The sequence below is a fragment of the Podarcis cretensis genome (assembly GCF_951804945.1).
Source record: "Podarcis cretensis genome assembly, chromosome: 4".
Lineage (NCBI taxonomy): Eukaryota > Metazoa > Chordata > Lepidosauria > Squamata > Lacertidae > Podarcis > Podarcis cretensis.
Window position 1 is genome coordinate 15,091,076 of NC_137173.1, and position 15,144 is coordinate 15,106,219.

The 15,144-nt window shown below is 45.7% G+C and overlaps 1 protein-coding gene across 4 annotated transcripts in view; it reads right to left on the bottom strand.

Annotated features, from left to right (window-relative positions):
- Nucleotides 1-7,915: 7,915 nt before the first annotated feature.
- Nucleotides 7,916-15,144, bottom strand: part of NOX4 (NADPH oxidase 4) — a 100,985-nt gene continuing 93,756 nt past the window's right edge. For all 4 annotated transcript variants that reach the window (XM_079973825.1, XM_079973822.1, XM_079973823.1 and 1 more), the window contains 2 exons: nucleotides 14,779-14,879; nucleotides 7,916-8,497 (listed from right to left, as the gene is read on the bottom strand). In XM_079973825.1, the coding sequence (XP_079829951.1) occupies nucleotides 8,377-8,497; nucleotides 14,779-14,879 (222 nt within the window). In that variant the 3' untranslated portion in view covers nucleotides 7,916-8,376. The remainder of the gene's footprint in view (nucleotides 8,498-14,778; nucleotides 14,880-15,144) is intronic.

Below are 15,144 nucleotides of genomic sequence, written 5' to 3' on the forward strand. Positions count from 1 at the left end.
CAGTGGGAAATGGCAATGGGGTGAGCTGGTTTGTGTGTGTGTGTGTGTAAATCAATGTGCCAAAGGCATCTCTGAACCAAGAGATACGAGCAGGGAAGAAAATAAATGACTGCAGTGTGTAACTTGGAGCAGAGCAAAAGAGACTTCGAGAAATACCGGCATTTTCTGGATAAAGTCCTAGGGTGCTTCTGATAAAACATTTTCAGATTCTTAAAAGAAAAAGGGCAAAGCATTCAACCTTGCTAGGCAGCTCCCAATATCAAAGCAACTTACGGTTTTTACAATGGCAGTAATTAAAAGCAATTGCATAAAATTGCAAAACACAGCAGAGCAGACAAAATCCCACAAAAGGACGATGGAGTTGAAAGAATTAAATGCCATCAAATGTCTGAGCGGACACGGCGGTTTTCACTAGGCATCGAGAAGACACCAAACTCTTTCTGGGAAGAGGACTTCCTAGTACTTCTACTGGGGTCCCAGTACCCAGCAGGGTCCACATATATGCTCATTTCTTCTTTTCGGCCAGTTTCTTGCAGCTTTCTGATCACTGCAGGTCAATCGGTGGCTTGGCACCTCCCATTTCAATGCCATACAATGCCCCCAATGTTGCATCACTCTGAGGCATTGTGGGAAATTGGTGGCTCCCAGAGCCAGCTGCCCAATGATGGCTGGTGTCTTTGCTGCTGCTGCTGCTGCTGCCGCCACCAGGAAAGTCCAGTGATATAGGAGAGGGGCTTCCTTGAGGGCAACTTGCCAGCACTACCCTCTCAAACCCTGTTCTGCTAACAGAGGGACAACCATGTAAATGCCCCTGTCCCTTGCAGCCACTCAGCTTAACTCGTAAGTAAGGGTTGTTTGATAAAAACCTCGGATGAATAAGCTAATGCTCAGGCAGAACTTGGATGGGAAGATGCAATGCATCGCACAGTGTAGGCCCAGACCTTGTTGCAGTGACGGCTGGTCCATAAGGGAAAATGTGGCTCTTCCCCATCAACCTCAGCCTGCCCTCAGCCAACCTTCCCATCGTACTTATAGCCACATTGGCCAACTGTGAGGTTCTTCCCCTTTAGTCTCAACAGAGAGGAGGATGGGGAGAAAACAGGAATGAGTTGGCTCTGCTCTTGCGCCACCTACTGTTGGCCTCCCTCCTTTCTGCCCCACCAGCCACGACTGGCGTGTTTAACTTGTTCCCAACATTTTCCAAGTCTTCCCAGGTATATCATTTATTTGTATTTATTTTACCAATGAGATTTCTTCCTCTCCCTTCACTGTAAGGAGCCAGGGTAGGCTACAAAAACAAGGCAGGCAGTTATAAGAACAGACAAAACAGTTGGAATTATTAAAAAGTGTTGGTGGTAACCTTTAAAGCCCTAAACGGCTGCGGCCCAGTATACCACCCTCATCCTTCAGCCTGGACACGGAGGTCCAGCTCCGAGGGGCTTCTGGTGGTTCCCTCACTGCAATAAGTGAGGTTATAGGGAACCAGGCAGAGGGCCTTCTCAGTAGTGGAACAGCCTCTCACCAGATGTCAAGGAAATAAACAACTATCTGACTTTAGGAAGACATCTGAAGGCAGCCCTGTTTAGGCAAGTTTTAAATGTTTGATCTTTTATCGTGTTTTTAATATCCTGTTGGGAGCCACCCACAATGGCTGGGGAAACCCATCCAGATAGGCGAGGTATGAAATAATAATAATAATAATAATAATAATAATTATTATTATTATTATTATTATTACACCCAAGTCTTACGCAGAGCAAGTCCCACAAAAGAAAACACTTAAACTGTGAAATGCCAAGGTAAAGAAAAGCATCTTCAACATACCGGGAAAACTATACAAGGAAGATGTTGGACGCACCTATTTGAGGAGGGGGTTCCACTGTTTACGATCTGACACAGAGAAAGGCATCTCCTGGGCCACTTCTGAGGGTGGCAAAACTACCAGGAAAACCCATTTGCTGATCAGAACATCCTAAAGAAATTGTTATTAAGGGCAGCTGCTTTTTAGGTATTTGGGACCTTTTTATAGTTGGGGGGAGGGTGCTGAACACACCACAGATTTGCAAAATAGCAGCAGCAGCAGCAACAACAACAACAACAACAACATCCACTTGCTACAAATTCTGAACTGGTAAAGAATTTATCCACCCCACCATTTTACCTCCTGAAAACATGGCCCTCAAATCAGCCTTGTTTCAGAAGTCTTTAAAGCGAGTGTAAGAAATATTCTCTCTTGAGGGTGCAGGAGAAATTGACCTGCTCATTCTAATTGCCTGGTGGTAAATTTACAAGAAAAGAGTGAGGCAGAGACTCTCAGGCAATCAATGGTACTGTAAATTTTCCTGGAGAATGTGACTTCACTTCTAAACTGCCGTGTGTGTTTGTGTGTTTAAAGAAGTCATGTCCTTCGACCAAATTACAATGCTGTAGTACTTTCTATGGGAAAATGATGCTTTGGTGAGTGATGATAGGAAAGCAACGGCAGAGCGGATTCTGTAATATCGCAGGAAACAAATCCTGGTGTTCGGTTACAATTCTGGATGGCTACTAACAATTTCATGAGGACAACAGGATTGCGACCGTGAGTGGTTTTAAACCACTTGCGATATTGTGCCCTCTTCTCTGCCCACAATTGCTTCCCTCCAACTTGCTGCCTCTAACAATCCTCCCCTCCACCACCACCGCCACTCCTGCTTGCAAAAACCCAGTGCAAGGAAAACAACATCCGGCAGCTGCTACACCTGCAATGGCAGTCACCTTTCAAAAAGCAGCACCTCCAGCTTGAAAAACTGGGTGACGTTGTAAGCCAGTATGTTCTCATTTAACCTCCCGAAACAGTGGCTTCTGCAGGCACAGAGAGGTATCAGGGCATGCAGTTTTTCATTGCAAAGTGAACAGTTGCACAAACTCCTGGTTTTTTTTTTTAACATGGTCATAAAGAAATGGGAAACGCGGATGACATGAGGGTCATGCTCACATTGGCCATGTGAAATTCACCCAGAGGTGCCGTGTTATTGGAACCAATTGCTTGCAAATGTAACAGCCCATGGGCAACCAATCTCTGCACAGCTGGTGTATAGACATATAGACATATGCACAACATAGGCTAACTGATCATTATAAAGGTAAAGGTAAAGGGACCCCTGACCAGTAGGTCAAGTCGGGGCCAACTCTGGGGTTGCGGCGCTCATCTCGCTTTATTGGCCAAGGGAGCAGGCATACAGCTTCCAGGTCATGAGGCCAGCATGACTAAGCCACTTCTGGCGAACCAGAGCAGCGCACGGAAACACCGTTTACCTTCCCGCTGGAGCGGTACCTATTTACCTACTTGCACTTTGATGTGCTTCTGAACTGCTAGGTAGGCAGGAGCAGGGATTGAGCAACGGGAGCTCACCCCATCGCGGGGATTCGAACTGCCGACCTTCTGATCGGCAAGTCCTAGGCTCTGTGGTTTAACCCACAACAATAATCCCATAAAATCATCCCAGGGCTTCTGTGCTTCTCCCCATTGCATCTATTTTCTTCTGTCTCTAGTGGCTTCTTCCCAGGAGTTTTGGGAGAGCACCGCACAGCATCCCTAATCACACACACACACACACACACACACACACAGTGTTCATTGTGAGTGCACACCAGGACATTCTCACCGGAAGAGGCTGCCGAGAGGCAACATATCACTAGGATTATTAATGCCAGGACTGGGGTATTCACCCTCTCCAGATCAAGGCTGCATGGCTCAGAGTTCAAACAACCCTCTTCCTTGCAACGGGGTGGGTGGGTGAGAATGACAAATTGGACAACCGAATTATCATGATGCAATCTTCCCCAAAGGGACATCTAGGACCAGCGATGCCCTGCGACAGATTGAAGATGCATCGCTCCATTTGTCGGCAGAGGCAGGCTTGCATTCTCATTTTCATGCCCAAGTTCTGTGCCCAAAGGGAGGAGGGCAGACGAGGATCAGAAGACTGGCGCAATGACCTTGCAATGACAGAATTTAAATGCGCGGCCCGTGCGACTGAAGCAATGCAGCAGCAGCCTGCCAGCCTGCTCCTCTCTCTCTCTCTCTCTCTCTCTCTCTCTCTCTCTCTGCCTCTCATTCTCCTCCTTGTGCTCCAACGTACACCAGACATTTATGTAACTCCACTTCTCGCCTTCCAACTTGTCCTTACCTGGGGTCAGCAAACAAATAGCCCAATATTTATTTATCAAACCGTCAGGTCCGTTTACACTCAGAGAACTGCTTTACATAACTGGCGACAAAGGAGTTAAGAAGGCAGTGACATTCAAAGGCCAAATGCAGATGCTTAATGCAGGCAGGCACAGTGTGTTGGCATCAGTCAGATAGATATTCACCTCACACCCAGCCCAGCAAAGTGTGCGCCAGTCGATGCAACACAGAGGCACGTCATGATGCTCATTCAGTCCCTGTTGAACATGATTAGATGTGCATGCAAAGACTTATCAGTAGCTGCTAACCCTGGTGGTTGTGTTTTACCTCCTCTGTCAGAGGCAGTGTGCTTCTGAATGCCATTTTTGGGGAACGACAGGAGGGCAAAGTTCTGTTGTGCTCAGGCGCTGCTTATGGACTTTTCACTGGCTCTCCAGAATGGAGTTCTTCCCATCCTCAGTATTGGTCCAGTCCTTGGTCTTGGACCTCCCACAGGTAAGGTTGGTCCAGGAGATGGGATCAATGAGCATAAGTTCATAAGATGAGTCTGCTGAATCAGGGCCATGTTTAAGGTAAAGGGTAAAAGGGACCCCTGACCATTAGGTCCAGTTGTGGCTGACTCTGGAATTGCGGCGCTCATCTCGCTTTATTGGCCAAGGGAGCCAATAATGGGTCATGTGGCCAGCATGACTAAGCCGCTTCTGGAGAACCAGAGCAGCGCATGGAAACGCCGTTTACCTTCCTGCTGGAGCGGTACCTATTTATCTACTTGCACTTTGACAGTTTGTGCTTTCAAACTGCTAGGTTGGCAGGAGCAGGGACCGAGCAATGGGAGCTCACCCTGTCGCGGGGATTTGAACCGCCGACCTTCTGATCAGCAAGTCCTAGGCTCAGTGGTTTAACCCACAGCGCCACCTGCGTCCCTTAGGGCCATGTTTAGTTAGCCCCCAAAGTGGAAAACAAGCAAGGTCCCAACCAAAGAAGAATGGCAACTTAAACTATTGGAATATGCACAGCTTGCGGATCTAACTTATAGAATAAGAGAACAAGAAGAACATTCGTTTAAAGAAGATTGGAAAATGTTTATTGAATAGATGGGGGGATAACTGTGTACACTTGGAAACGCTGGCAGCATTAAGATAAATTCAACAGTGTAAAGAAGTTTTGATGGAAGTAACAATGGGATTATGGAATGGTTTGGTTTATATAAAATATGCAGGGATTTATTTTATGCAAAATGAACCATGGAACGAGAAGAAGAGAAGTCATTGATTCTCACAGTGCCCAACCAGATGCAACAGTCCTCTTCCCCTAATTTCCAGCAAATGATATAGTAAGGTATACTGTCTCTGACAGTGGAGGTACTACATAGCCATCTTGGTGAGCAGCCACTGAGAGCCTTATCCTCAAACCATTTGTTTAACCTCCGTTTATAGAATCACAGAATTGTACAGTTGGAAAGGACCCTGAGGATCATTCTAGTGCAAACCCCTGAAATGCAGGAATATGAAGCTGTCTCATATGGGGATTGAACCTGCAACCTTGGCATTATCAACACCACGCTCTAACCAATTGAGCTAGGTTTTAGCCATCCACATTGATTTGCATCAGTATATATTGTGGCTGCGGATGCCAGAGTTTAACAGCGTACAGTGTGAAGAAGTACCTCTCCTGGAAAGTCAGGGATGTAGAACTCTTCGAAGAACCGAAGTGAGGTCAGACAACTCGTGGTAGGTGTCTGCTCAAAGCACTGGTTGCTCTGTTAAAAATCACATCCTCCCCCTCACGCATTTCTTACACAAGCACAGATGATAAATCAGGAGGCCTCTCTTCCCGTTCAGCAGTATATTGATCAATATTAACATCCTCCCATACCTTTCCGACTTCCTGAATTCTTCTGTGGCTTCTTCTGTCATTTGATAAATGTGTTATGACACTATTTACCTGCAGCTCCAGGGCTTCTCCATGGCTTCTCTCCCCAGCAGGAATAATACAAATCACCAGGCAAAAGGTGTAGATTTAAGAACTAGAGGTGGGAAGTTGTTTTTTGCAACAGGAACACTGGAATGTAATTACATTTCCCCCAATATTGGCGGAACCTACAAAGCTTTAAATGTCATTGCGTGCACAGAAGCAGTTCTGTGCAACGCTGCTTGCATTTATCAATGTGTTAAAAAATGCATGCCAAAAATTATCAAAGAGATCCTCCCCGAAATTATCATAAGGTGGGGACACATTATTATTATTATTATTATTATTATTATTATTATTATTATTATTATTTGCTTACCTTACTTTTGAAATGGCTGAGGGGTGTTTGTCAGCATTCTTTATTCTCTCCTATATATCATCGCATCACTTTAGCCTTCCCGGGTGCCCCATGTAGTGTATTCATTCATTTATTGAACTTAAATCCCACTTTTATCTCCAAGGAGTTCAAAGTGGGATACATAGCTCTCCTCTTCCTCACTGAATCCCCACAACAAGTTAGCCTGAGAATCATTGATAGGCCCAGGGTCACCCAGGGAGCTGCATGGCTAAGTGGGGATTTGCACCCTGGACTCCCAGGTCCTCCTCCTCTGATATTCGAATTACTGCACCCGACTGGCTTACTTTAATAATGCTGTACATGTTCAATAGGAAAGCGACCCTTATGGGCAAACAGCTTATATGACCTCATCGAGGGGATGCAGCTGGCGCTGTGGTCTAAACCACTGAGCCTCTTGGGCTTGCCAATCAGAAGGTTGGCAGTTCAGATCCACACAAAGGAGTGAGCTCCCGTTGCTCTGTCCCAAGTCCTGCCAACCTAGCAGTTCAAAAGCATGCCAGTGCAAGTAGATAAATAGGTACCACTGTGGCAGGAAGGTAAAGAGTGTTTCCATGCACTCTGGTTTCCGTCATGGTGTCCCGTTGCACCAGAAATGGTTTAGTCATGCTGGCCACATGACCCGGAAAGCTGTCTGTGGACAAACGGTAGCTCCCTTGGCCTGAAAGCGAGATGAACGCCGCAACCCCATAGTCGCCTTTGACTGGACTTAACCATTCAGGGGTCCTTTACCTTTTTTACCTTTACCATGACCTCATCACAGTTGGGGTGGTGCTTGTTTTCTCCTTTCTGCAGGCCCTGAACACTTTGAAACAGGATGGCGGTGACACTATTTTGTGCATTTGAAATGATGTGTGTCATTCCTCAAAACCATTAAGTTTCTGTCTCTTTATGGTGTTTCTGTGTTTTATAAGAGCTTGCAATTACTTTTCCTGGAACAGCACAATGGAAACAAGGTCTTGGGGAAGACCCTGCCAGGGCCAGTTTAAGAGACAGAACTTGGGTGAGGGGACCGTGCTCCTGTGTTAACTGTTAGGTTGCAATTTTTGTGATTGTGATTTAATTTGCATTATGTACGAAAACCCTTGCATAGGGACCCACTGGAAATCCCTTTGCTAGGGTCTTCCTTCCCCGCGAGGTGCCCGCCATGGCAGTTTCAGCCATTAATTGATCCTTATCAGAGGATCTGTTGTGATACAGGTGAACGTTCAAACCACAGGAGACGTGGAAAAGCATAATGTGTAAAGAGGTATTCAGTCTCATGCAGCGCAGAATAAACAGAGTATTGGAGCGAGTGTCTGCATATATAACAGGTGTGATCTGTTCCCTACAAACTATATGCAGGAGGGGGATCCCCCATGGACCTTGCAGAACCTTTCCCCTCTGCTATTAATCCTGTAACAACTTTGCTCAAAGCCTTTCCGTTTCAAAATTGCTTTATTTATTTGCCAGCGCAGAGCAGCATTTTGTTTCCAATACATTTCCCGCCCCCCTCAGCCTGATCAATCTAGTGTCCCTTTCTAGGGTCTGCTGCCCTGAGGTGGAGAAACTTCAAATAATGCACAGATTGATCTTAAAGCCAGCCATATAAGCCACCCTATGCGTCTCTAATCGCCTTCAGCTAATTCAGGCCCTCTGTAAAGATGAACGGCCAACTCCTAAGGTATTTTGGCTTTCGTGCTAGAACGTATTTCGTTTTGTTTCTTTGCCTTTCTAGAGTTTTAAATAGTTATAAATTACACACACACACAAATGCACAGACGAAAGACTTTGGCCACTCTTTGGTATGCGATGTCAGGCTAATTCCGCCGCTCACTTTCGAAGTCTTTTCAATTGCACTCAGGCCTTCCAAACAGTCCCTATTAGGCCCCGGGGGCTTTCAGCTGAAGGACTCTTTGTTGTACTCAAACCTCGTCCCATAGGGGTTGCTGCTGTTGCTCAGTTTGTGGAGGGCTTTCGAGATTCCATTGGGTCCACAACAGAAAACGCCAACCGTCTTCCTGTGAAGATCGAAAACAGGGTCACCATGATAGCTCAATACATTTGTATGCCTGAAGCAGAGCCCAGATTCCCTCTCCTCCCCCAGCTTGAAGACCTTAAAAGAGAGGTCAGAAACCATTTTGGCCCAGAGAGGACCAGATCCTGATCTCCTCACACCATTGGCCAACTTGGACAGGTGGTTTTTGCTTGACAAAATAAATTTCATTGGCTTGTATCCAATGTAGTGCTATATAACTCATTCCATCAGAGCAAGGATTTCCACTTGCACAAATTATTATTATGATTGAAATGGAACTTGCCCATCTCCTCCTCCTGTGTGGCCCCTACATCTGTTTTAGGTTCCCCCCACCAGCCCTCCAGAGCAGAGATTTAAGAAGGGCACTAATATTTCTTATGATTGGGGGTACATTATTATTATTTTTACAGTCATACCTTGGAAGTCTAACGGAATCCGTTCTGGATGTCTGTTGGACTTCCAAAACATTCGGAAACCAAAGAACAGCTTCTGATTGGCTGCAGGAAGCTCCTGCAGCCAATTGGAAGCCGTGGAAGTCCCGTTGGATGTTCAGCTTCTAAAAGAATGTTTGAAAACATTCACTTCCAGGTTTTGATTGTTTGGGAGCCGATTTGTTTGGGAGCCAAGGCGTTTGAGATCCAAGATACGACTGTATTTTATTTTATTTTATTATTTTATTTTATAAAAAATCTGATTCCCTTTTCTGCACATTTCCCCTCCATGTCATCTCTTTTGAGGTGCAGTGATCAGGTCTGTGCCCACTATTCCAAGTGATATATACAACTTTCTTTTCTTCTTTCCTAATGATCTCTAGCATGAAATCCACCTTTCTCACAGGTACTGCGTACTGAATCAAAGTTTTCACCGAGTTATCCCACCGCAGCCCCCAAATCTCTTATCTCAGCTCAGAGGGTTTGTTTTTAAGACGAGAGCAGGTGGCTTTCACACTTCACCAAACCTGTCCAGACAGACCTCTATGGGGCCGATGGCAGGATGCACAAATTCGCTGGCATCTGTCCATCTTCGTAAGGCTCAAGGCTTCCAGCCTCCCAAGGGGAGGCTGTAATTAGTTTAATTGGTCTGGTGCCCAAATAAGCTGATCCCGGATTGACAGGGCCCACCAAGGGTCTCCCACCTATAATCTCCCATGGGAAAGTCACAATTAACCATTCTTTCAACACTGCCAGGGCCACTTCATATGTGACGACCCAGATATTTATGATGCCAGATGTTCTAATCACTTCCCAGGCATTAATGTAATTTTTCAAAGAAGACAGGAAAAAAAGCTCACCAACATCCTATTTTGCAAATTAATTCTACCCAAAGTTGCAGACTGATTAGTGAGCTTCTGAATCACAGTTTGCGTTTCTTTCTGTTGTTATCTTTTGCTGAATGCTTCAATAAAGCTGGTTGGTTTTTGTCTTGTTTTAAAAGGTTTGGGCACCTTATAGCTCTTGTTCTTTGCCAAAGTTCTGAGTTGTCCTATATCAACATTATTCAGCCATCTGAGAGACCCTAGAGGGGTTTATCGATCAACCCCTCTTCCCAGGGAACTCTGAGAATTGTAGCTCTCCGAAAGTAATAGGGTTCTCCTATTACTCCTATTAAGTAATAGCTCTCCGAAAGTCATAGGGTCGACATGCACAGGGCCGGGAGGCCAGCTGGCTAGCCCCAGCTGAGCCGACTCCTTCCAGCCGTCCCACTAAGAAGACCCATCGGCCTCTGCTCCGATGTAAATCAGAGACCTGGGCTTCAAAGCCAGGGCACACTATCAGCAGATCTCACTGCGCACACAGAATAGGCGTGAGGCTTGTGAAAGCATACTACAACTACAGAGTTATTAATCATAAATCAGGACAAAGAAACATGTCGTCCCTCTCTCTTTCTCTTCGTCTTCTCAGAGAGAACGGGAAAAGCAAAAGCTATACACACAATGGTAGTTCCCAGCAAACTGTGCTGAAATGTAAACAGACATGTGACACGCAACAGTTCCACACGTCTGCTACTTAAGGTGGAATGGAAATCTCAACACTCACAACAATTGTGTCCTGAACAAACTACAGCTCCCAGAATGCTTTGAGGGAAGTAGTGGCTGATTAAAGTGGTACCACAGTGATTTAAATGTGGATGTGGCCTAGCTCCATAGTGACTGGCAATGGCTCTCCACACTTTCAGACCAGTATCACTACTAGCCTAATCTACGGATAGCAGGGATTAAATGAAGAATCTTCTAGACACAAAGCAGACACTACCACTGAACCATGGCCCTACAACAATTGTTGCTTTGAGATTCTTCTTGTCGTGATAACAACATCGTACCAATGAAATTCAAGCATATGAACTTAGGTGCTATCTACTAAATCAGACTCTTGGTTCATCTAATCCAAAATTGTCTCCTCTGATTAGCAGCCAGGGATGGGGAAGGAAGCCGATTCAGCCCGCATTTGAAGGAGAATCTATCAGTTTTGTGCTTTTCGAAACAACACGTGAACCGAACTACAGCTATCCTTCGAAATTCACTCTTGCCCAAATTTCACAACCAAGTTCTCCAACCAGACAATGTTCACAAAAATGCCTGCGTCAGGAGAAAGTGTGCCTAAAAACGAAGATAGTAGTAAAATAATACCCAAAAAATGCATTATATTGCTTGCAGAAATGTGTACTTTAGCCCAACCAGTGTACGGACATGTGTTTGTTGGGCAAAATCTGTGCTAAAGAGAGATGAATGCTCGTGAGGATTTTTTTTTAAAAAACAAACAAACACAAATTGCTGCAGGAAATGCAGATTACTGAATTAAGAGTGAAATAATGAGGAACTGAGACAATTGCGATTAACAAACCCTCCCATCCTTATGGTCAGCCAAGGCCTTTCCTGCCTAGCAGCCCATGCTCATATTGTCTTGAAAAGCAAAACTGTGCCTTGGACAGTCTGCATGCAATGCATCCAATATACTAACAAGCCAACTCATTCTCCAAGAGCTGCTCCTTAGGTAACCCAAATGTTGCTACTGACACACAAGAGAGAGGTATTTGCAGGCTCGTGGGAACCCCACGGTTTGCAGAGGTACCTTGAATGTTAAAGGTGTGTGCTAGCTTGTCGCCAGTAGATGGCACACTTTTGCTCAGCATTGTTCAAGTGAAGAACGAAGATGCAAAACCCTGCTAAAATCATGAAGGCATCAGAAAGAAAAGGCTGTGAAAATTTGTACCGCATTCCATTTGCTGGTTCTGACGGAGTCGCCAGATTCTTCGTTCCTTGTGATGCAATGTGGCAAGAATTTATGACCTAGGGGAGCTGTGGACAGGGATCTGTTGTACAATGAGCTAGCTGGGTTCTTAGAGGTGCCTGAACTGCGGCCCCTACATCCTTAAAAGTGTTACATTTTTGTGCCGACGAAAGAGACAACAAGAGGTGGACATCGCGGAGAAGATGAAATCATCTGGGGAAATTGATAGGTAGCAGATTCCGGGCAGGCAAAGCAAATTACCTCTTAAAACACCGCACAATGGACCTGTGGAACTCCTTGCCACAAGATGAGATGGTGGCCAATAGCTTAGGTGGCTTTTAAAAGGGGATTGGGCAAATCCACTGAGATGGGAAGGGGTCAAGTGGCTTTTAGTCGTGGTATTTATAGAGAGACTCCAGGTTCAGAAGAAGGATGCAACTGAGCCCTAGTTACTGGGAGTCAACAGCAGAGAATGGTATTAACAGTGGGCTTCCCAGAACCATCTTTTTTTTGCCATTGTTTGCAACAAAGCACTGTCTGAGCTTGGTCTTTGCTCTGGCCTCCCAGGGCTGCTCTTATATTCCCATGCAGGGTCTATGTGTGCTTCTAGGAACAGACAATTTAGCAGCCTTCTGTCATCGCCGCTCTAAGCTGTAAGTGGGAGACCAACTCTGCTTCCAGACTCCTAGAGTGCCAATAACATCAGAGGCAGCCATTATGCCAATAATAATAATAATAATAATAATAATAATAATAATTTACCATTTACGTTTCCCCAGTCATTCTGGGTGGCTCCCAATCGAGTGTTAAAAACAATACAGCATTAAATATTAAAAACTTTCCTAAACAGGGTTGCCTACAGATGTCTTTTAAAGATAGGATAGCTGCTTATTTCCTTCACATCTGAAGGGAGGGTGTTCCACAGGGTGGGCGCCACTACTGAGAAGGCCCTCTGTCTAGTTCCCTGTAACCTCACTTCTTTCAGTGAGGGAACCGCCAGAAGGCCCTTGGCGCTGGATCTCAGTGTCCGGGCTGAACGATGGGGGTGGAGACGCTCCTTCAGGTATACAGGACTGAGGCCGTTTAGGGCTTTAAAGGTCATACATTTTGGACTAAAAAAAAGTCCCATCAGCCCCAGCCAGCATGGCCGTTGGTGAGGTCAAGTGGGAGCTCTAGTCCACAGGATGCTACTACTCTGTTGCACACAGGTAGGTAGCCCCTCTTTCTACAGCCCTAAGTGTTGAAGGTGGATGATTTCCATTGAGACCATGGTGTGGGGTGCAAGGCTTTCAATATGGCACCGGTCCCTTGCTACAGTCTCAATTCTTACTGCCCACCTGCCCAACTTGGAAGAAGGAGAGGGAGGAAATGGATACAGGGATCGTGTTCCTTGGAAAGGAAAGTGTTAAAGCAGTTGATTCCTAGAGAGCAGAGATGGATTGCAGAGAAAGTGCTAGTACTAGCTCTACAGGTCACAAAGGGCCAAGCAACCTACTGAACAGCTGTGCAAGGGGACATTTGCCCTTGGAGAATTGTGCCGCTGTTCCACTGTATTAAAACAAGTTAGATTTTCTAAGTTTTAGGGGGCAGGAAGGGAAGCTGAACAGTAAGAAGATGGGAGGGAGGGCATTTTGACCACAGCACCATGCAGATATGCTGTAAAAGCGAGTAATCAAAATGTGGCTTTTCTACAGTAAAAACTCAGTTTAGAAGCAGCTGCTATCTTCAGAATTCTCAGAATTTTCATTATGGCAAAAGTATTTCTTGAAAAGAAAAATAGCACTTTTTCTTTCTTTCTGCGGTGTATTATTATTATTATTATTATTATTATTATTCCGCCTTCATCATTAAGATCTCAGGGCACTTCACAGAATAAAGTACAGGATAAAAACAAGTAAATAATTTTAAAGCAAAACAGCAAAACAATATCCCTCCTTCACATGGACACACTTAAAAGGCTGTAGAATATTAACCAGCTAAAGGCCTGGTTGAAGAGGAATGTTTTTTGCCTGGTGCCTAAAAATATATAAGGAAGATGCCAGGCAATCTTCACCTGGGGAGAGCATTCCACAAACAGGAACACCACCCTCTGGACCTCTCATGGAGGAGGTACACAAAGGGCCTCAGATTATGAATGCGGAGTCCGAGGTGGTTTATATGGGGAAAAGGGATGTGGGTGGCGCTGTGGTCTAAACTAAGCCTCTTGGGCTTGCTGATCGGAAGGTCAGTGGTTCGAATCCCTGCGACGGGGTGAGCTCCTGTTGCTCTGTCCCAGCTCCTGCCAACCTAGCAGTTTGAAAGCACACCAGCGCAAGTAGATAAATAGGTACCACTGCGGCAGGAAGTTAAACGACGTTTCCGTGTGCTCTGGCACTCATCATGGTCCTTCGTGTGCCAGTAGCGGTTTAGTCATGCTGGCCACACGACCCAGAAAGCTGTCTGTGGACAAATGCTGGCTCCCTCGGCCTGAAAGCAAGATAAGCGCCACAACCCCATAGTCACCTTTGACTGGACTTAACCATCCAGGGTCCTTTATCTTTTACCTTTTATGTGGGGAGAGGCAGTCCTTGAGGTATCCTAGAGGACAGCACTGTTTGCCAGGGGAAATATGGCCAGGTCGCTTAGCAGTCCTCCGGTGCAAGCCCTACTGAAATCAATGGGAGCCTTGTGCAAGGGATATTCCCAGTGCAATGCACCCTAAAACGATTTGGGACAAACCATCTGGCATCTCAGAACCAACCTATATTGCCAGACAAGGCATTTCAATATGGAAGAATGGAGCAAGACACAAAATCTCTATACATGTTATGAAAATGTATAAAGCTCCCACCGTCCCCAGCAGTTCTCCGGAAGACGAATTGTTCCGATTGTGGAAACTGACAGTCCTTTTGTTAAGGCCCCATTTCTCAGATGCGACAGATTTGATAACGCCAAACCATCATGCACTTGGGCGCATTAAGTCATTTCCATACAAATACAGTTTATTAAACTCGCCCGATTCCCTTTCTCCGGGAGCCGGGTTAGGAATCTCACTTACTGTCGGTTGCACTTGGCGATTTCATTAAACAGGAGTTTCCAGCGAGGTCGACCAATCAAAAGCCGGTGGTTCAGCACTTGGTATTTCTCGCCAATTATTTTCTGCAAGAAACAAGACATCCCCTTTGGTGCGCCTCGCACGACGGCTGCAAATCAATCACCGGCCACTTTGCATGTCAGCCTTGTGCATGTAAGAATGGCCTGGTAGGCAGCTCATTCCATTGCAAGTACCTGCACTGGCACGGTCGGACTTGCAAGCGTGCATCTGTGCATGCGAAAGGATTGCTATGGGAAGTCTACAGGGTACCAGTGCCCCTGTGCCCTGGCAGGGTCTACTGCAGAAATCTGCCCTGGGACCCACCCTCCA